Here is a 23,271-nt window from a genome sequence, read left to right on the forward strand (position 1 = left end):
TCCTGGAGTAAATAAAAGGTTTATTTGTAAAAGGCACATAACTTTTGACTTCTGAGGACCAACATATTACACATTCAGCCGTTGTTAACGAGAACATTACATTTTTTTTTCCAGAGCAAATCTGTCATTTCGACACTCACGTAAAGTTTGTTTTACAATAAAACTTCAGTTCACCTAAAAATGTCAACTCAATCATTTATCTACTCACCCAGATGCCGATGGTTCATCTGGCTTAATCCAAGCATCCGGAAGCCCCAAGATCTCATAATTGAAAAGACATCATTTCTTTAAAGCCAAAATTCACTGTAGCGGCTGCATTAAAAGCATTAGTACGCATCATGTCTGATGTGGTTACACTAAAATCAACCATGTGTCAAAAGTGGAAATAATGTCTTTCTTGAATCAACTTTGGATCTTGGGGATTCCCAAGATTTTGCTGGACCAGCTGTTTGGAACCATGTGTTTTCTTTTACGTTATAAAAGTCCCCATCTACTTCAGATGTTTAGGAAATGCTGCAAAACTGTCCTGCTGTGAAGATTTAGAAATGTTCTGTGGACTACAAAACTTTATTTGTCTTTCTGTCGACGTGTCGGTGAGTAGGAAATGACTCAATTTTCACTTTTAGGCTAACTGTTCCTTTAACATCCACTTCAGTAACGTGTGATTTCACTGTGATCAGTCACCCCACCAAGACACAGGCACTGGATGAAAATCAAGATTGTAACTTTTGTCCGGCTGACATTGTGACAGCAGTGTTACATTCAGCTCTCTGGATTATACCATACATGTAATGAGACATTGTTTTGGCCATTGAAGTAACCAAACTGACGAGGATATGCATTCAGATTGAAAGAAAATATTAAAATTAATTTCAACCATTCTGATCATATAAAATGTAACACTTGAACAGCAGGTTAGAACACGAGAGCTTATAATCAATGCCATCATGGCTTTTTGTGCGTTTGACAGCTATTTAGTTTATTATTACACAAGCTGCGCCACTTTCAGTTATAAAGATTAAGACATATATATCATTGCAGCACCATGATAAAACATTTAGGCAAACTTTCCCCCACAAATACAGGAAATCTGAACATTAAAGTAATATTCAAGATGGTCATGTTAAAACTGAAACCGACTCTTCCATACTCAGAAAACATCGTACAGAGAGGTAAACAACACACACACAGCACATACAGTAAACGTGATATGGCTGTAGGAGGTCATCTTTGGTATATATCACACAGATGTGCAAATACAGCAAGAAGTTAATGTTATAGTGAACGTGTTACTGTGATACGAGCAGTGTTTGGGCTGCTCGGAAGACGAACAAGGCGAAGAAGGCGAAGGTCGAAGGGATGGATGAGTCTGATTGTGCCCGCATGGAGCTGAAGGGATCCTGAGAGCAGAAAAAAAAAGAAAAATGATGATTTTTAACTGTGTGCATAAGTGAGAGACTGCAGCCTTGGCACAGAGTGAATGAAGCAGTGAACGAATATCTCCAGGGAGGAAATAATGTCTCATGGAAGAAGAAAAGGGCGACAGCTTGTAAAATGTTTACGACACAATGAATGCTTCCTTCTGATGACTGGATTTTATTTATTTATTTATTTATTTATTTATTTTTTCCAACTCTTTATGTCACTGTGAAGGACAGCATACCTTGATGGATACCTCTAAATCAGCAGCACGATCAGAACAGCCCGGTGATCTCCTCTGTGACCGGGTCAAGGTCAATGTCGTAGAAACAGGGTCGGGTTGGCAGACCTGGCATGGTGCTCATCTGAGGGGAAACACAAGAAAAGCAGAGGAACTTTACTGGCAGGCAGAATAAGAGAAAGTGAAAGAAAAGATAAAACTGTGGTCAAAACCAGTCTGTAATACTTTCTCTGTCTAATTCCTTCATGTTTTTAACGTAGTGATTGTTTCAGGATCTGTCTATTGTCACTGACATTTTAAAGAGGCTCCTGTTTAAAGAGGAGACAGTAGCTGGATTTTCATGTTTTAGTGATTATCTAGATTGTAATCTTACCTTCTTAAAACATGGTATTTAAAGCGTTTGCCACAACACAGCTGCTCGACACCGGAGGACAATTCACGTTCAGGAGTCAGTATCAGACTTCTCATAAATGACTCTGAATAAGATCAACCCCTACAGGTCCAATGACTATAATCTAGACTCATTTCAGTCCGGGCAGACAGCTGATCAATGTGTTGACAACCTCCACTTTAGCAGTGATGAGTTTAGCCACAGACAGTGGTCGCTTTGTTCTCATTGTTGTCAAAATATAGATTACAAAAGGCAACCTCACAGATGTGAGACAAAGTTTAAAGGCTATGTATGAGTTCATAGTGGTAATACCGACTGTGGTTCAGATGGATCAAGATTACTGCCAGAAAGAAGGGGGTATGGAGGGATTCCAGGATTATGTTGAGGTAGATTTATCCTATAAGAGGCTAAAAGAAGCGGCAATTTGTGTTTGAAATACTGAAATAATGACATGGTAGAATAAACAAAATTTTACTATATGAAAAAATTGTTAATAAAGTGAGTACAAATGACGGAACATGTACAGGAGTTTTTGATGAAGCATGTTCTTAATTCTGGTGCGCAGCAGCTTCATTAGAGGGTGATAACTGAATTAATGGAAACGCCTAATGTTTACAGTATTTTTTCTGAACGCACAATAACGTGTCAAGTATTGAATGCCACCAGGAAAATGAAAATTATTAACACTGAATTAACTACCTTCCCAGGGAGAGAAAAAAAAAAAACAGAAAAAATTAAATGTTTTTCCAGCAAATACTAACCAAACATTTACTTCACTGGATAGACTTTTGTCCTGTTAACTGCTCTAGTATATGTATGTCTGCATGATCATGTGAACCATGTTAATACCACAAGAGGTGACTGATTTCCAAAAGAAACTGATAAAATGTGAGTAGAGACTTGAACATACAGTCAATGAGACCAGATAGTGAAAGCCTGCCCTGTGTGGTTTAGATGCCCAAACCAAATGAATATAAAATCCAATCAATCAACAAATATGTTGTGGATGGAATCTATTTTGCACCTTGAGACTGATCCAAGGCATATGTCTGACTCATAAAACACTTTTCCTCTCCCTGAAACCCAGCCAGATCATCCCATCCAAGATGAAAAGTAAATTATCTCGCTCATTAGACAGCGAACGACATTCTTAGCATGCCTCCCCCCTTCTGACCCAGGGCCAGTTTTATGGGCCCATTAGTGGAAATGAGACAGAGGGGAAGTGACCAGCCAATTTCCTGTCTGAGGAAACGCGGCTCTGTGAGTAAACTAAGGGACCAAACGAGGACTGTGTGCTTACAAAATCTGACAGAGCGGACGCTTACTGCTCGCTCTCATTGTTGGCTGGTCTGACGTCAGCAGTGTTGCTGGTACGTGACGCTGTTCTTACCACGTCCATCAATAACACTTTAACCACAGATGACTCAGACGATGAGGGGACTTAATCCAAAATTGAATGCTTCATAATTAATTATAATGGAACACATTAAGAACAATGATGGCAGAGGAGGTACTTTGTTACTTGTGCTCCTTTCAGTTGTAACACCAGAATTTTGAGCATTATTGACATGATGTCACTGCTGGACATCTCAGTGGGATTCACTTTCATGTTTCACATAGATAACGTTACATGGCTCACAGTTGAAGCATGGCTAGGCATGAAAGAACTACATTAGAGAACATCTGGATCTTTGAAGAAAAGTGAAAGTTACAAGCATGTGTTATCAAAAATGTTGGTGGAAAAGGTAACAACAGGTCCCAAGAAAGAAACACCAAGCTAAAAATTCTGTCAGCTGTTGGTGAGAATCTGCAGGTTAAATCAAGTTTTTGTTTGTTTTTTAGGTTATGTGGGGTCAGTTTTGGTTGAATTCAGTAACTATAGCACCACATATTGTTCACAAACTCAATGACAAAGTGCAGCCACTGTAATTCATGCCTTTGACTGGGTTCCTTTCCATAGCGACAGTGGCTAAACAGGACTGTAGTACACAGAAGTTAGCAAAATTACCATAAAATGTGGTCAGAAAGCACATCGATGCACCTGTTTTACCATCCTAAATAACAAAACACGGCTGCAGTAATGAAAAATCTCCCACCACCCCTCAGTGAAACCAGTCAGTTTCTATTTTTTGCTGAATTTAAACTGCTGTGGGCTGGCACCAAGGCTACAGGGAGATTATAGAGTAATTTGATTCACAAACACAAGTTATTTGCTTCTCAGTTGTGTCAGGCTACACATTTAAATATCAAAAGATGCTGAAATGTGCAGATAAACTGTCAAGGTCTTGAAAGCAACAAAGGACGTGCTGTTCTGCCGGTCCTCCTCTCAAGCCTGAGAACAAGTTGGCACTCGCAAAAACACACAACACTCCGTGGCTAAAGTTGGAAACTCCACTCGGCCAAATAAGTCCCTCTATTATGCCCCAACACAATGTGTCTTTGTCGGGGAAAACCCTAGAGGAGACAATGTAGATGGATTTTCACCCCCCACTGATTCTGGAGAGGAGTCTTGGTCAACAACAGCACAGTTACTACAGAAGAGGATTGAGAGGATTATTAAATTAAATTCAAAAGCAAACTGCTGTGACATTATAGATTAATGGACTATTGGAGGGCATTTAAGTATTAGTGAATAAGAAAGAGAATTCAATAGAACGTAAAACAGCTGCTTTTCTGCTGGGCTGCACGTTAGATTCTTGGCTCAAAATATTGTGAAAATGTCATACAAACTGACCCACTGACTGAAAAAGTTGAGTTACACTGATGAGATAGAAGACCTCATGAGTCTCGTTGAACTCTCACCTGTGAGAGTGCATATCGTTCCTCGAGGGAGTGCTTTGAACTTAACAGTGAAACGTTGTAAACATGAGACAATTACTCAAAGCTCAGTGACAGACGTGAGGCACATTAAGGACTCAGGTCAGGAGTGACTAAATAAATATTCAGTACTCACATAACAGAGAAAAGTATATTTATACAAATGCAGTGGATTCTCCAAATCTGGATACTGTATTGTTATGGGAAGACGTCTGCTTTCTTTCATAGATGTAATCGTGGTTCCCTGTCTACGACTTGCTCAAGATTTACCAGTACGGTCCATTTGGAATATCCAGCCAAGACCAAGGTTTCTATAAATCTGTACTGGGTTTTGGGGTTAACGGTGTATTGGAGGCAGTTCTAACGGGATATGAACTCTACAGAGATCTATTGTTCTGCTGGCGACCCCTCCCTCACATATCTGAAGAATGACATCAGCCCCTTCCTGATTCTTCACTATGTGAAGACCCCCAACTCCCCCCCGCCCCCAACACACACACACACACACACACACACACACACACACACACACACACACACACACACACACACACACACACACTCACGCCTTCACTGCCTCAGGACTTTTGCTGATGAGATTTCTCTTTCGACCTCTCGGAGTCAAGTGTGACCTGAGGGTTTGTGAATGAACCATTGGACAAAAACATGCAAAACATGCATAAATTAAGAGACAGGAATGTTTGCCATGTTCAAAAATATACTTTTGAAAAGATTTTTTAAAGATCTTCAAGTTCAGGTGATAGTCAAGAGCATCTCGTGTCTTATAGGGAAGTAACGGACAATGAGGACAAAATGACAATGGTGGGTTATAGTATAGTATAGAGTATATGCTGCTATAGCATCAGTTATATTAGAACTGGGGAGTATTTCTTCACCAAAAGAAGAGAAAAGAACACCACTGAAGACTTGTTTTTCATTCTCAAGATGTTTTTCATTCTTCTTCACTCCACTGGGCTCCAATCCACTCTGTCAAGTCACCTTTGTCAAAGTGTTTCTTCAAATATTTTTTGAAAATGCCTTCCCTTCTCCAAACAGTTTCCAAGGACAACTTCCCAAATGGTTGTGTAAGACAAACCACCTTGCACATTAGGGTGTCTTTTAACAGCCTCTTCCCAGAAAACTCCCAGAAAAAAAGGGAAGCAACACTGGAAAATGTGATGGGATTTCAGCGCTTTATAACTTTAAATATTCAATCTATGGATTGATCTGACAGACGGGGGCTGAGCCAAAGAGTTCAAAGAAGAATCTGGAGACTTCCTTTGGGTTAGGAGTCACAGTTCATAGATTGTCGACATGCCAGTGGCTCCGCGGGCCACAGCAGATCAAAGACAAGGTTGGGAGACTGGACAGACGCCGCACCAAGACACTGCCATGCCTTCCCAGCATGCCCGGTGTTTGACACCTCTGTCTCAGCCTATCAAAGCCTGGCCCCCAGGGTAGACTGGTGAAACAGCAGGAGGCAAAAAGCTCAGGAAGCCGCTTCCTTCCTGCCCGGCCCATCATCAACCAAGAGGCTCCAGCTCAGCTCTAACCAGCTCAGTAATGTGGCTGTCAGGAAGAGCAAGGGATAGGACCCAAATATAAAACTAAGAGGAAGGATGAGAAGAAATAGACACAGCAGCTGCAAGAACCCATGACCCTATGTGGGCTGTAAGGACGAGGAGACAAAGAACATTAAGTTTCGACTATGTCAGAGCCCTTGAGAGATGCTACAATATAGATGTAAACCAGACAGAGAGGGGAAAATCAGTGACTCAAGCCCACAACACAAACCACTACATAAACATAAAATATCAGAGACTGACAGACTTCATTTCTGTGAACAGATGGAGTGATCAGTGTTTGAGCTAGATGTCACAGTAATAAGTAAAAAGGTAAAAAAAAAAAAAAAAAGGAAAGAACACAGAAGAAAACATTCACTAGGGTCTATGCACCAGGTCAAAATGTAAAGTTATCATAACACTTTGGTATGATTCCCTGTGGTGTCTACAATGCAACAATCTTTGGATCCAAGCCAAAACACTTTGCAATCGACCCCTCAGAGTGAAGCCTGACATGTTCCAGATTTGACTTTTAAAACCTGCATAAGATGGAAATGAGTTGTGAACACGATGTTGATCATCACCTTTTAAGTTTACATGTCGATCTTATTAGCAAAAGGTTAGTCAAGTCTTTTTGGCTCCGTTTTTGGTCACAACCAACTGATGACGGAAATCTCTCCACTCTGTCCACCAGTAAACCGTGTCTGTATGTAGATCTGTATGCTAGGTTTTCAGAGATTTTTCTACCTTCTGCAGCTGAAAACAACGCTATGAGATCAGTGCGAGGATACCAAATTTGCAGCAAGACATCTAAACAATGAGCTGCAAGTTTCATAAAGTTTAGGGGGACTGCAGATTCAGGACATAATTCTTCTAATTCTGTGGGTTTATAACTTTGACTGACCAATTTGCTCATTGTTTTCACACTGTCATTTGATACATATTGTTGCAGGTTCCAAAAAAATATAAGTGATACACTTTTTTGTTTTATAACAAAACAAAAAAGAAGCTGTTGCAATCTTAAAAGAATTAAAAATTATGCAAGATTATCAGTATCTTTTCAGTGTCTGTTGTGAAATGTTTGTTATGAACAGTGATGAGCAAAAACATTACATACACAGTAAATACGTACTAATCACATTAATGCAGGTTTGTGGATCCACTCAACTGTGACTGTGAGATACAGACACAGCAGTTAGCCTTTAGTCTGTTTTCGACTAAAGGTACATACCGTTCCCACAAGTGGGTAGATGAAGCCAGCACCGATGCTGGCACGAACATCTCTGATTGGCAAAACAAATCCAGTGGGTGTCCCCTTCTTGTCAGGCATGTGGGACAGAGACAGGTGTGTCTTGGCCATGCAAATGGGCAAGGTTCCGTAGCCCTAGTTAAAGAAAAAAGACACCAAGAAAAGAGGTTAATGTATGCATGTGAACTTGTGTCAGTGTATTATGGTCCTTTTCTGTACAACAAGCTTAATTGCTTCAAGTTTGCTGGAGTTATGGTAGTTAAATAGCTAACGTAATACTGTTACTACTGATTTGCGCATGACAGTCCTGCATTTTGACGCATGTCTCTGAGGTTGTGAACAAATTGCAAGCATCAATGCTTTTCTGTCTCTATCGGACAAACTACAAATGGCAGTATGATAATACCAGGATTTCCCCAGTAGCACAAGAGAAATCACCAAAATGGTAGATGTCATATTGTAAATGTCCACTTGTGTCTGTTTACTTAAACACAGACAGACGACTATAGATGACGTATGAGGGTCTTGAAGGGTTGATGCGTTTCATAGGGGAAAATTTCAACCACTATCCTTGTAATTCTGTTCTGAGTGGCATGTAGGAACTCTATAACGAGGGACAGGGGTAGAATTTGGAAATGCTGTTGAAGCAAAGTGAAACGCAGAGTGAGACAGAAGCTGAGCTGGATGAGTCCTGTCGGTGTGTGAGTCAGTTGTTATCGCAGCAGCAGTGAGCTCACCTGTTGACTGTAGTAATCTATCTTGGCCTCAGCCTCTGGAGACAGCTTGATGTCATCCGCGCCGTACACTTTTTTGGCGATTGTTCTGATCTTCTCCACTATCGGCATCTATGGGAAAGACAGAGAGAAAGACAAGTGGAAACACATGAGCACTCAAAAGGTAAGAATCGAGGAAATTAGATTTAGTGAATAAACACCCATTTGATCTCAGGTTAATGACAGACACAAAGATCAAATTAAATTATTTAAAATATAAAAAAATATAAAATCATATAATGTAAAATAACATATTTGACTTTGATTGTTGGATTCATACTACATGCTGCAAACCTTTGCTCTACTCTCCTTTGCACTATTGCTCTTTGATGACCCTTGCATAACCCGAATAAGTTATTCGGGTAAATAAGTAAATTTGGAGATCTGCATGAGATAGAGAAATCTTGTGCTTGTTATTTCAGTCGATTTCATACTTGAATCTCCTGAAGCTGTAGCTCATCAAGAAATATCTTTTTATAATATCATCCTCTTGCAGTGCCAGAACTCCGGATCAGTGAGATATTCCATTTCCTTCGTGCCAGCCAGAAGATGTGCTTTCAGGTGGGATTTTCAAATTCAAGGAAAGCTGTAGCCTTTCTGTCTGCCAGTTTTTCTTGGAAAGTAACAAGGCTGGGCGTCCTTTATGTACATGCTGTGTTACTTAAATTAGTTAAATTTAAGGGGGACTTGCAGATTGTAAAAGATTAGGTAAATACCAGCTGTCGCAGTGCAGGCATGCCAGATGAATTCTGGTAGAAAAGATCAATTTAGTTAATTGGGTTCATCATTAAGGTCATTAAGGCCTCTTACAATGACTTGTGCTGTACTATGGGCACTCTTGACGTGGATGCTGCTAACATAGTTTTCTCTTCCTCCTGAGACATGTTCAATCCATTGACCCCTGAGGCAGACTGCCTGCTGAAAATCTTTGTATCCTAAAGTCCGACCTACTGGTCCGACAGAGTCTCAGCTTGAGGGCTGTTGTTGGGCCTCTTCATCTTTTATGTTCTCTGTGCTCCACCAACAGCCTTATCCAGAGGTTGTCTGTCAAAGTAAACATCCTCTGAGCTCCCCTGCTCACTCACCTTCCTCCTCACCTCTACTCCATCAAGCTGTCTTTGTGAACTTTGGGTAATATGAAGACTGGAAACAAGACTTTTAGTTCACTCATTTAACTGGACTTATTCTATTGTACAAAGAATTATTACTGGACCTATTATAATCCCATTATTTGGCTCTTGTAACAGCGGCAAACATAAAAAAGAAGGCGCACACACGCGCACACACCCACACCCACACCCTTAATGTAAGTCACAACTTCCCAAACTCACTAACTCAAACCAGCTGATGTTTTTTTTACTTCCACATTCTCTGGCTACACTCCCAAAGAAAACATTGTCTTTTACTACAAACAGGAAGTATCCAGTACTGAGAAAGTAGGAAGAAGGATAATTACAACTGCCTATCTTACAGCAATAAAACAAAGCCATAAAAATGACTGACATGTCACAAAGACTCAAAAATGTTAAGCTTACTTTAACTACAACAGGAAGTTTTGGCCTCATTGTGCAGAATGATGTGTGTTTACCGACTTTTGAAGTGACATACGAGCCTTCTTGTGCCCGCTACTTGAAACTTTTGAAATAAACATATTAATGTATTCATAGATTCTGTATCTTTCTTTAAGGGAAAAGGACAAGATGTCGTTTGAAACTTTTCCACTTTTTTTCTTTCAGAGACAGATTATTGTACAAAGCATAGTGTTTTTATGTCTTAAAACAGTCTTCTAAATTGAGAAACACAGAAAAAGCAGTTACTTATTCTAAAGCATCTGCTCTCACCTCTTTATTGTACAGGAACTGGAAGTTGCTTGGTCTGCTGGCAGCCTCATTCACAGCTTGGGCCAGCTCAAGGGAACCTCGCCCGCCCTGCGCCCAGTGGTGACACGGCACAGCATCAGATGCTCCGCACTCTTTTGCCAGCTGACACACAAGGTCAATCTCTGCCTGAGTGTCGGTCCTAAAAGATCACCGAGGGGAACATTGTTAGCAGCGCTTGGTGGTCGTGACAACAAAAGAGGGAGAAAAAAAAAGGTGCCTTAAGGAAAACATCGACTCTCTCCTTGTTACTGTTAATTCCATTAGTTTACTGTTTGTTAAGGAAAAGTTGGTCACTCAAGTAAGGTTGTGTTTGTGGGTGTGTTTCGGAATACATCTTACTTGAAGACATTGAGCGCGACCACGACCGGCACTCCAAACAGGTGTGCTATCTGGATCTGCTTCCTGAGATTGCTGTGGCAACCACCTGCAACAAGACTCAGATTCTAGAGGAGAAGGAGACAGAGGAAGAAACAAAGGTCGAAAATGTATTGTTAACACTATAACTATAAATCTGTGGCTTCAGGATTTTTCCCACCCTGTGACACAGTCCCTTACAGCAACAGGGCTGGGTCTATCCATCAGGCATTAAACAACAATGACAAGTAAAACAAAATCTGAGTGGCGAATTGTGTTTGTGTATAATCCAAAGTAAATCTATGGAAGCTCCTGGGGCCTTTGAGGTAGCCTGGTGCTCATAGCACACACTAGCCAAGTATTAGGAAGAGATATAATTTGGGTATGACTGAAAATCCATTACTTTATTTCCTATTTATCCATTTAGCTGGAGTTTTCAAAACAAATACATTAAAAAATCATGGGATTCATCCAGTGCCTTAATAGGAAGAATTAGTTTTATTTCTTTGAGGCAGCATATTTTGTACATGAGCCTGGCTTTGGTCCTCTTTAGCCTCACAGTGCCAAGCCAACCCATGAGTTTCCACTACAGCCTCAGAGCACGGGATGGTCGCACCGCACGGCTTTCAGGCAGCAGAACTGACTATGACCGAGACGTGATGGTCCTCTTCCCTTGCATGTGTCCTTGGTGGCTATTGTGCAGGAGAAGGAGGAAGCGAAAGGTCTGTTTTTGCAAGTACAGCTCTCAGTATGTTTATATTTCCACCTGAGAATCTGTGGTTTGGACTTTCTTATGTGCGGTGCATAAAGCGCTCACACCTGCTCGTGGCCCTGGCTCGGAGCGATCACCTCCACTATGATGGAAAAACCCCAGTAGTATCCTACTGTGTGCAGTTATTCATTTATCATCCTTATATCGTGTACAACTCCAGTTACTCCCAAGAACATTTTATCTTGTGCAGCTACTCCAAGTTCAACCGTCGCAATCCAATCTTGCACTATTCCTGTGTGTGTGTGTGTGTGTGTGTGTGTGTGTGTGTGTGTGAAGCCCCAGGCTCAGAGCAGTAAGGCCATACAGGTCCCATAAATTCATTTCCCTGGCTCTGTTTTCTGCAGTACTTCTGGTTCTCGTTAAAAGCTTCACAATTAACTTATACTGCTTCATTATTTACTCAGCTGAACCTGCCTGAAAGGCCAGTGATTATGGCCAGATATGAATGTGAACACGTACACACACATCAAAAGAACCCCTGCTCTACATTGCTAAGCACCAAATGCCCGGAAACCACATTGAAAGGCCGTATTTGTGCTGTTAATCAAATAAGTGCTCCAAACCCCTGTTAGTGGGCGAAGTATTTATGCATAGAGGCGGGGAATTTAATGTCCACAAAAATACAGCTGGAGGCCTGAGGCAGATAGGTTGAATAAGTTCTCACTTCCTAGGCCTTTCCTGGTTTATAACAGACACTTGGCCTACAGGACAAACCAGCATGAATGATTTGATAAGTGATATGGAATAATGTGGAACAACTCAGAGTTCACCTAAGAACACAACACACAGGCCCACCACCAAAAGGGATCGTGCAGAAAAGCACATGATTGTTTATTGGGTCTTGCACTGGCCGATGACATTTACGGCTCCAATTTTCCTTGCAACACTCTTGACCTCTCCAACTAAATGTAATACAACAGGCTCAGTCAGTCATTCTAACTTGATTGGAGGTTATGCCAGAAATGACAAAGTCTTCAGCTTTAATATGTTTAAATGTCTTTTTCATCACAGTGGATATGCTTATTTTAGTGTATATTTGTGTGCATGCTTGCATATCTGTATGGCTTGTACCTCATCAATGTACTCTCTGGGTAGAGGTGCGCCTGCTGACACCTGAAAACACAGAGAAAACAATCACACACTTCAGTATTATATCACATTCAGTGATGCATTATTATTGCATTTGGGGACACATTAATACCTTTGTAATATTTAACTGGTGTTTTAGTTCCTCTTCTTAATGTTTCCATGGAAACACCTTCAAATGCCGCAGTTTATTTAGGCTGTTCAGTGTATGGAATGCAGACCAATAAATACCCCATATTTCTGTAATTGTTTTTGATTAAATACATTTAGGCCATTAGTTATTTCTTTCATCACAAACATCTGGAGCATGAAGGATTGCCCTTAAATACCCTTCTTTTAATTGATGTTTCGCAAATGACTTATATATACGTATACTTGAGTTTATCAGCAGTATGGAGGTAAGACAGCACGCTGACCAATCACTGAACAGTTGGTGGATTGAGAACCTTGTGATATTTATGACGGGGGTGCGATAGATATGCACCCAGATAACTTTCTGTGATTGAATAAAACTGATTAATCAATTTCTACTGAGTTACAATTTCATATCAGTATAGTGGAAAAGCATGCTGCTGTTTCAGTACGTGATATGGACTGTGTACATACAGTCGTCACATGCTAGTTTAAGTTGTTAAAAACATCCATTCCACTGATTATTCAATTCTTCTGCATCGCATTATGATATTTTAAGGCAGCATTGTAAAAGAAAAAAAGAAAAAAAGATGGAAGGTGATAGTAATGTAATCTTACATTTGGGCCACCGCCATGCATTTTCAGTGCTCTGATGGTTGCAACCAGAACCACCACATTTGGCTGCAGTCCTGAAGCGCGACATTTGATGTTGAAGAACTTCTCCATCCCGATGTCCGCTCCAAAACCAGCTTCCGTCACTGTGAGGAAACAGACGAGGGGAGGTTTTATAAAAAGGCAGAAGATTACACAACTATCCTTGCATTTAATCAATGGCAATAATCAATATAGTGTATAATGGACACTGCTCAGAATTCAAACAGATAGTTATTGGAAAGAGTAGTTTATGGTGGTAGCCCATATAAGCTGACCTGATCTTTAGCCAGGCATCCGTCACTAGTATTGTTTGTTTAATACAATATCTGTCTTGAAAAAACGAGATTACAGACATGTGAGACTTCAATCATCTTTAAGGAATTATGTGAATAGAAGATAAGACGGAAAGTTTCTTTCTGAACAGTGATACTCTACTGAGAAATGGGTTCACTGTAAGGGCTCTCAAAGAGACTGAGGGCCTCCAATACTGACACCCCTACACGCAAGCCTCTTGAACGCGCTCCAAACAAAGCAAATATTCCACCTGGAATGACAGCCTTGTTAAGATAAGGGTTCCTGTTACTTGTTGTGTGTATGTGTGTGGCACCATTGTACTAAAACACTTGCTGGTGGGCCAAAACATGAATTTCAGAGGAAGACTAAAGTTGATTTCACACCTAAATTGTTTGGTGAGGTTTTAACAACTTCTGGTATATTTTCCCCATTTAGTGTAGTGTGTTTAGCCTGGTGGGAACACGGTCATTTGAGCCCTGGAAGGGGAAGATGGTAACAGCACACACACACCACCAAAGAAGGTGCTGCTTTCTAAGTGATTGCAGTTCCTTTGCAGTGGAAGATGAGTCAGCCATGTGAAACTCGAATTCAAAAGCTAAACTAAATAAAACGTATGTGACATGACATGCTGTCTCCTCTCCTTATTTTCAGCTGCTAGTCAGTGTTTATCAAAAAAAAAAGTCCAGCTTGGGAGTATCAAGCTTCATGAACATTTTATGACCACCAGGGAGGACCAATAAGGAGTTCAACTAATAGCAATAAAGTTTGTTTTGATTTTCTCCCACATGTCCACATAATGTTGATGTCTAGTCTTTCCTTATGTTGACAACTCGCAGTACATTAGAAACAGCTGAACGATAGTAGCGAAATTAATCAGATTTTCCTCTGGTATGGACCAAATTCTCTTCAAGTGGTCAGTCCAACTAAAGCCTCTTGTCACGCTGTTTAAATGACGATTAAATTACTGACCAAAATTAAAAATTCAATAAACTGTGATTACAATTTGGCCTGAAAGTCTAATTGTGGGTGAAAGCTTGATTTTCATAATAATAAAGATTAATAACAGTCAATATTTTAGACTTGATTTTACTCTTTGTTTTAGCACGCTGTTTGTCACACTGATTTTACTGTTTTTCATTTATGAAATTGTTTGTTCTATTAATTCTATAATTTGTTTTACTGATTTTACGATTTCTTATTTATCATATTGTTTGTTTTACTGATTTTCTTGTTTGTTTTATTTATTATAGAGTTTGCTTTGGTTTGATATAGTTTGTTTTGTTATTTTGTTTACTCAATCATCATACTCTATTGACTGTTGTTTGTTGACTTTAAAAAAATATATTTGTGTAAAATGCTTTGTAGCTTGTTTTGAAAAACCTTAACAAAACATGTAACTGCATAAACACAAAAACAGAAAACAGTCACTCCGACAGTAAGGCACGTTTTACATTAGATTACACTGAAATCAACAGATCACAGAGAGGGAAGTTACGTAAGAATTAGACAATGTTATGGGAGAGTGGCTTGTTTTAACAGCCGAGGCTGTACATCACCATTTTATTATTCTCATTAAGATCTATTAGTTTTATAGTTTTGTAAGTTATATCCCACTAGAGCACAACTACAACAAATTGGTATAACTGCGGAGCAAGCCAAAAACTTTATTTACTCTGAACATCTTCCCGTAATTCACTGAGGAGTCTGTCACTATCGTTCACCACTGAAAGGAGTATGTTGTGTAACACAAGTCCAAACTGGTGGCACTCACCTTTTGTCTTTATAACCTCCATATGTGAGGGTAGCCTGTGTGTAGGACACAATGACAAAGAGCCCTCTGAACATTTAATTCAATTAAAGGGATAACGATGAGGCGACTCGGAAGCGTGCGAGGAAACAAATGAAATTAATGTGATAAATTATCTGTATGTCTTTAACATGCTCATGTGTGTATGTGCAAGAGCACTACAGAGCAAATGCATACTTTATAGAGGGCTGTTAAGCTTTCACACTGGCACACGGGAATGATTTGTATCAGTTCCTTTAGGATGATAAATCTATTATGTTATCCTAAACAGAAAATAAAAATGTGATTAGATAAAGTGTATTTTATTGAGTTAATTTGTTTAAAAAAAATAATGAAATTCAATAAAGAGGATAACATTATACAGATGAGGCATCTGGTAAAAATAAAAAGAAAAAAGAGCAATTCTCTCACTGCAACTCACACTGCTTGTGGCTGACATTTGATGAAGCACATCTCTCTGAGGCTTTAGTAAAAAAAAAAACGTGTTTCAATGAAGAAATGAATTACTCCGCACTGTGTGGTTACTCTCCACTGACTGCTAGTAGAAGTTCAATTTATTTCACCAGAGACACAAGAGTAAAAAGACTGACAGAGGGAGAGATGAGAGGCAGAAGGAGAGAAAGGAAGTGGCAAAGAGACACAGAACTTAATTCAATTAGAGGCACAAGACCACATGGGGACAGGAACAAGAGGAAAACAGCCCAAAGGAGAAAAAAAAATTCATTCCAGTAATTTTATGGACTTAACAGTCTTTGGGAAAATTTATAACAATATATTGACATGTGGTTGTGGGAAGCCTTGGCTGCATCGACTCCCTCCTAACAAATCTTTTCACGTATAGAGCGAGGAATAAAGTCTGTGGGATGAGCACAAGAATGTAACTAGACTTCATGTGGCCACAGACCGCTGACAGAGTGAGTGTTTCTCATTAACACCACACTAGAGCTTTGGCTCTGAATACTGAACCAGCCTGCCAATAAAAATCACATTCTTCGGGACAGCATTTGCGGATATTTCCAGAAAATGTGTGATCTCCCACACAGGACAACTCATACCTAACATGTACAACAGGGTGGAGCAAACCGTTATCGGGGGGAAAAGAATGAAAACAAGGACGAGGCGAGTAAACTATAATGGAAGCGAGTGCGACAGTCCTTCCACTATGACATTACACCAAGCAGGAGCGTGACCCCAGAGGATGTCATGAGGAAACACTTGCAGGTTCACTTCCTTTTCTGTGTGACAACCTTGAACTGTCCAGAGAGCGAGAGGGTAAGAAGAGATCAGTGTTGTTGTGAGTGAAAAGCAAGCTGGATGGTGTTACTGCCAGTCAAAGCACCGGTATCATCGCCCCTGCCAATAGAAACACTAATAAGAAGGCTGGAAAGTGGGCTAGATCAGCTTGGCCATGCTCTTCCTCTTAGAGCTTTCCACAATAAGCCATGTAGTACTTAGTAGTGCTACTAATGATTATTATCTATATTGATCAACCAGTTGATTGTTTTTTTCAGTTAATCAGTTGTCTTTAAGCTGGGTTTGTAACAAATAAAATTCAACTATTTTTCAGGCATTTTAAAGCCTTTGTCATCACATCCAGCTTGTAAGTATAAATGTAATGGTGAAGGCAGTTTAAAGAATTGATTCATAACAACATTTATCTATATCTACTGTCACCTTGTTCATTTTGATGGCTGCTTATCCACACATTTCCTAGGGGGGTTTCTAGGGCAGCGATTATATTATTCCAGTGCTTGGTAGAATTAGCGTAGGGACATGACGAAGTATAATAATAACTGACACTCCGAAGGCACACAATGCACGCCGGGTATCATGGGGGCTCGGAATAAGGCAGATAATAACTTTGACTGGATGCTTTGATCAGGATTATTCAGTTCTTGCTCATTTTGACAGTTGAAGGTTACAAAACAAAAATGACGGCAGGATCCTTTCATTTCAAATGTTACGATTTTTGGTTTAAATATATGTTTGTGTGGATGAAAGACCGGATTGTGTTGAAAATGAAGCAGTATATTTGAATTCAAATTCTAACTTTGAAAACAATTCCATTTAAAATTAAGTGACTTTCAAGACCTTGTACAAACCCTGTTTAAGATGTCAAAAAGGACTCCTTTTTTGTTTTCTTTTTTATCTTTACCTTCATCTTTATTGATTAACGTAACGATTACTCTAATAAATCAATTCAGTCCTTCTAAATTCATACAATGATATTATGTGGTGGCTATATTTACAGCATCATGCATTTGCAGTAATGATTATGATTTGCATTTCAGTGCAAAAATGCCAACTTTAAACAGGAATCTATGATGGAGAACTTGATGGTAATTTGACCGACTAATAAAAACATCTGAATAAATCTCCTGACAACTGTGTTTTTTTTTCAAAACCCTACTTGGTATGTTGATGAAGCAATGAAATGTAAGTTGAGCAATGTAATGTAAGTTCAAGACAAGTTAAAGCAGAAACTGTAGACATCTTGCAGACATGTTTTTCAAAAAGTGGTGTCAAAAAGGGTGGAGAGCTTGAAATGTTTTACAGGCTGAATGTATCATAATTTCTTTGAGGCCATTTCTCTAAAAGCCCAAATGATTTGTTGCTTTAGTTTTGGGGAGGCTTTGCGGTGTGGGAAATCTTACAGTAACTCAGTATCCGGGGGGTTATCTGCAGTCTGTACTCCAGACTGTTAATGATACAGGAATCCCTCACATCTGGTATGTGGAATTCATCCCCCAGCAGCCAGCCCCCTCCAATAGCAGCACTTCTCCATTTTATGTCCAGATTCCCAAGTGAGTTGAAGTACCCCACATTAATACGGAGTACGATGAAGCATGGCTGTTAGTATATGTTCATACACACCCCCACATTGGGTTCGGAAAGAGTTCATGTACTTCCCCTTACCACATGAGAGGAGCTGAGATAATCATACTGAACTGCGTATTACTTAAAGAAACTGAGGTGTGGTTACATCAGGCTCACAGATAGAAAGAATAATTTCAGTTTATACCGGCTAGTATTGAAATTTGCTGTTTTGCACACTTCAGTTTCTTAACATGGCTGTCAAATTACGTCTCTTAAAAGAAGGCAAAGTTTGTAGCATCAGAGAAATTAGTTTGAGAGGGATGAAGGGGGAGAGACTGGGTGGGGGGGGGTACATGCATCCCAGCTGCTGAGGGAAGAAAAGGAGGGAGGTTGAGTTCCTGGCATACCTTAGAGTCAGGTAACACACAGACAGAGAAGGGAGGGAATGAGACAGACAGATTGAAAACAAGTGGGGTGGAGAAGAGGAGGTTGAGGTATAAAAACACATACAAGCCCCCCACCCCGACTTCCCCGCTCCAGTGTTGTGAAACCCAACTCTCCGCTCATGCTGCCAACACATTTGCGCCACTCAAAGTTGACAGCCTGTTTAAATGTTGTGTATGCCCAACGAGTCACAGTTCTCCCCTTACCTGTTATTACTCTCACACACAAAACCTGTCTCTCGCACACATAAATATAAGGCTCGACAGGATTGGCCTGCACACTGACAGCACCTGAAAAACCCCACAAACACACACGCACGTATGCATGCGCATTCCAAACATACTTCTGCAGTCAAAGCAAATGAAGACACAGAGAGAGAGCGGCGGAATAGATAGACAGATAAAAATGGAAATACTCAAGCATGCTTTGACGTTAAAGGGATTAGTGTGGTTTACTCTGAAGCATTCCAGAGGCTCTTAAGATTATCAATCAGCTTCCTTCCTCTCTCCTGTTTTTTTTACGCAATCTTTCCACCGGTTTCCTAGAAAGTTACGCGGCGGCAAGACCCCAGAGCAGCACAGAGGCAGGTAGACAGAGCCAGACCCAGAACTGAGATGAATGTAGGCCAAAGGTTGCAACAGTGCTGGAAGCTCACTGAAGTTCATGACATTGTAAATTATAGAATAATCTGCCCTGGTAAGGAGGCTTACGCTTTAAATTCCTCCACATCTGGGGCTCATAGACTCTGCATTTGACATCTTGTTGTCTGTCATCCCCAAAGGTTTTGAGGTTGTTTCTTGGCTTGTGTGTGTGATCTGTACGTGCGGATTGTGTGCTCTTACCCACAAAGCCGTCCCGTCCGACCAGTTTCAAAGCCAGCTTGTCTGCTAGCACCGAGGAGTTGCCATGGGCGATATTGGCGAAGGGCCCAGCATGGACAAACACTGGTGTACCCTGCAACAATTAGAGGGGCACACAGACTGTCAGGAGGGGCCGAGAAAACAGCAACTCACCCAAATTTCAATAAGGACTAAGCTTTTTTTTTTTTTTTTTTACCACATTCACGTTTCACAAACATCCAGGATAAATACTGAAGTGTGGATGCACTTTGGCTGGCACTATGTTTGTCTAAACAGTAAGCAGAAGTTAAGAGGTACTCGAGCGGCATGCCAGCCTGACTATGGGCCTGGCTTCCTTCCCCTGCTGATTTGGACGACTCCCTAAAGGCTGGACGAACAAACATATACAACCTAAAACAGCAAGTGCAAGTTACTCTGACTGGCGGACGCTCAGGCCAGTGAAATAACTTTCAGTTACGAACCTTACAAATATGACGATAAACACAATAGAGAGACTTATTTGTTACTAAATGTTATTTGATAGCTTTTATTCATTGAGTTGTCATCTTGTTTTGTAGGTGCCACAGATTTCAGCAGCATTTAAAATACGATTTTGTAATTGAGATTTCAAATAACTTTTCAAATAACTTTAAAAAACATATTTCGAAGAGCTGGGTTTTGTGGTGTTTGCATAGTTGGATTACAAAAGTTTAACTATATGACAATGTTCATAAAAATATGATCCCATGTTTGTATTCTCCAGTTGCATCTGATGTTTTTTTTTCTACCCAGCTGGGGAGACACTTTTCTCCTGACTCAATTCAATACTGCTGCTAGCAGCCATCGCTCTGAATTATTCAACAGATATTTTGCTGTGCGCATCCAGCTTAGAGAAGGCAGGGCATCAAAGAGTACAGTTGCCAGGGAAAGGTCTACTCCTTAAGATCCCAATCCTTCCATTGCACACATGACAACCGTTAAAAAAGAAAATTAGAGCGAAAACTGGTCAAGAAGAAAACTGGGGAAAGCCAGCTGACCCATTGTTACACTTCATGTGAATTCCTTAAGAGGGAGGAAAAAGGAAGGATGGGAAGGCCTTGAATGATTTTCTAAGCTTTTGTTTGCATACCTCTCCCTCCGACTGCATAAACAGCCTCCCTTTGGTGGAGTAGCTCAGCTACACAACAAAGCTCTGACAAATGCTGCCACTTGTCTGTTTGTCTATGTAAACTACAAGTACAGATCACAGCAGACGTATAACTGCACGGAGAGAAAGAGGGAAGCAGGGGGAAAAAAAAGAAAAGGGGGCACATCATTATGACAAAAAACATCATTTTAGTTCAGTCTCCATTAAATGATATGATAATTTGGGCAGCCGCTAGCTCAGTTGGTAGAGCGCATGTCCCACGGACAAAGGCTACAGCGACCCAGGGTTTGAGTCCGACCTGTGTGCCTTTGCTGCACGTCATCACCCTCTCTCTCATCCTATTTCCTGTAATGTTATAAGATGTCCTTTCAAAATAAATAAAAATAATAAAATGTTACTACGTCAATGTCTTCATTCCATTGGAAAGCCAGCACACGTCACAGATTGCATGGATGTCTGCGTGTTTTTGAAAACACCTGAACAATCACTCGACCCAGTTCACACTTCAACCTCTTTCCGCATCTGTATGAGGGGAAGTGATTCAGGACACAATAAAAGTCGTAACAGGGTGATGAAAGTGGAAATAAACGAAAAGTAGAGTCAGGTGTGTCACCTCGTCAACTGGGGGACAGGAGAATTATGAAGTCTAGGGAAACGAACAATAACAGGAAGATGGGGATCATGTCACGGTTTCCTCTTCTCGTGCATCCCTGTCCAATACACCAGCTGTAGACACGTGCTAAACTAATAAAATGTTCCCAGACAAGGAATTAAAACCTTAGAGCTTGAAGACTCATGTCCAATTGTCTATGCTATTGTCTGCTGCCTCTCTCTGGGAACGATACAAGCAGTCAGTTTGGTGGAACTCCACGTAGACAGGATGTTAGAAAAACGCACAGAATGACTGAGGTCTGCTTAACAGACACGTACACAGGGGTTCAAAAACTATCCCTTTTCCTCTTGTGCTGCGTCTCCTCCAAACCCTGCCCCATCTGAAACAACACGCTGGAACACACACACACACTTGCTTCCACATGCCAACTCTATTCTCACGTCTGCGTTCAAAACACAAGCGAAAAGGGCATAAAGGGCACGGGCAGTCAAGCTTGATGGAAAATTCTCATGGAGCTCTGAGGCCCGGTCAGTCCCAATACCAGTTCCCTGACCAGAATCACAGGAAACCCACACAGGAAACGGTTTCACACAACAGGACCCGCAAAGTTTCCTCCAAAAAAACAGAAAGTAACCAAATCCCTGCTGCATGCTACACTCCACCCCCACTATACCCAGTCTGTGTTTATTTTCCCCACCCAAGAGCCATGTAATCAAGCTTTCTGTTCAAAACCAACAAAGAACAAACAGACGAAAAATAGCCCTACAACAAAAACACAAAGCTGTTAGCAGATGCATGATTGTTAACACTGTGTAAACTCTAATGACTTAAATCAATCTAACAGAAAAATACACTGAGCTTTTTCAGCAAAACTTTTGCTGATTCCAACACAAAGCCTTGACGCCAGAATGAACCCCCAAGCACTCCAAAATTCTTAGAAGCATCTGCATTAAATCACTTTATGCATACTGACACAAATGAGCACCGGAAGTGATACCAGTGCTTGTACATATGAAGGTCTTTTTTTTCCCTCTTTACATGCTCATCCTTTGGTGGATAACTTATTTAATGGGCCGTTGTTCCATAAATTTGGTGCTTCTTTCAAGTGGTTTTTGGCTGTACCAGAAAAGGCTAAAGATCAAGGATATATGTTCATTCGGTCCATTAAACCTCTGAATCCTCTTCATTTCTCCATCCATCACCTTAAGGGCTTGTATTCTTTCCTCTAGCACAAGGACAGTTTGAGGTCACTGGTGGTATACATATATATGTGTGTGTGTGTGTGTGTGTGTGTGTGTGTGTGTGTGTGTGTGTGTGTGTGTGTGTGTGTGTGTGTGTGTGTGTATATATATGTGTGTGTGTGTGTGTGTTTGTGCATATGCAAGAATTGTTTCAGTGCCTTGTGTGATTCATCTCACTGTAATGTCTCAGCAGTAAAATGAAAGCCAGATGTTGTGAGCTGCAGAGTTATGGGACTAATCGCCACACCAGTCGTCAAATTAAAATGTTTCCTTAGGACAGTATGAACCTGGACGGGCTGGCCTCCTGTCTGAGAGCTCCACCTGTCCATCTACACACTGCTATTAAGATAAAGAGCCACAGGAGGAAAAGGTCCATCCATCATCCTTTTCTTAAAAGCTCTCAGTGGAGCACTCTCTTTCTTTCTTTCCTCTGACAGCAGAGGTAGTGGAGGTAGGTCTAGTGCACACTCTCAATGTCTCTGTGGACTGTAAACCTACTTATTCTACAAGATATTCACCAGAAGACGCTCAGTTGAGCAGGGTAATGACTATTAAAGTGGGGTTATGTGGGTGTCTCACCTCGAGGGTCTGCATCAACGTGGGCTTGATGGCATCTTTCATTAACACTGCCAGAGCTCCGCTCACACCCTGCGAGGAAGGAAGGAAGACAGAAATATGTGGGCGTTAGTTGGAGACAAGAACAGTTCGTAGCGATTCAGAAAAACCTTTAACCTCACTA

The 23,271-nt window shown here is 40.7% G+C and overlaps 1 protein-coding gene across 3 annotated transcripts in view; it reads right to left on the reverse strand.

The window, feature by feature from the left end:
• The window catches only part of mthfd1l (methylenetetrahydrofolate dehydrogenase (NADP+ dependent) 1 like), a 36,845-nt gene continuing 13,574 nt past the window's right edge, over positions 1–23,271 (reverse strand). For 2 of the 3 annotated variants that reach the window (XM_037087092.1, XM_037087095.1), the window contains exons 19-28: positions 23,112–23,180; positions 19,535–19,646; positions 13,295–13,434; positions 12,530–12,571; positions 10,672–10,775; positions 10,294–10,471; positions 8,417–8,524; positions 7,662–7,814; positions 1,664–1,784; positions 1–1,400 (exon numbers count right to left, since the gene is read on the reverse strand). In XM_037087092.1, the coding sequence (XP_036942987.1) occupies positions 1,695–1,784; positions 7,662–7,814; positions 8,417–8,524; positions 10,294–10,471; positions 10,672–10,775; positions 12,530–12,571; positions 13,295–13,434; positions 19,535–19,646; positions 23,112–23,180 (996 nt within the window). In that variant the 3' untranslated portion in view covers positions 1–1,400; positions 1,664–1,694. The remainder of the gene's footprint in view (positions 1,401–1,663; positions 1,785–7,661; positions 7,815–8,416; positions 8,525–10,293; positions 10,472–10,671; positions 10,776–12,529; positions 12,572–13,294; positions 13,435–19,534; positions 19,647–23,111; positions 23,181–23,271) is intronic. The other variant, XM_037087094.1, reaches the window with a different exon arrangement.

This window comes from Acanthopagrus latus, chromosome 22 (assembly GCF_904848185.1).
Source record: "Acanthopagrus latus isolate v.2019 chromosome 22, fAcaLat1.1, whole genome shotgun sequence".
Taxonomy (NCBI): domain Eukaryota; kingdom Metazoa; phylum Chordata; class Actinopteri; order Spariformes; family Sparidae; genus Acanthopagrus; species Acanthopagrus latus.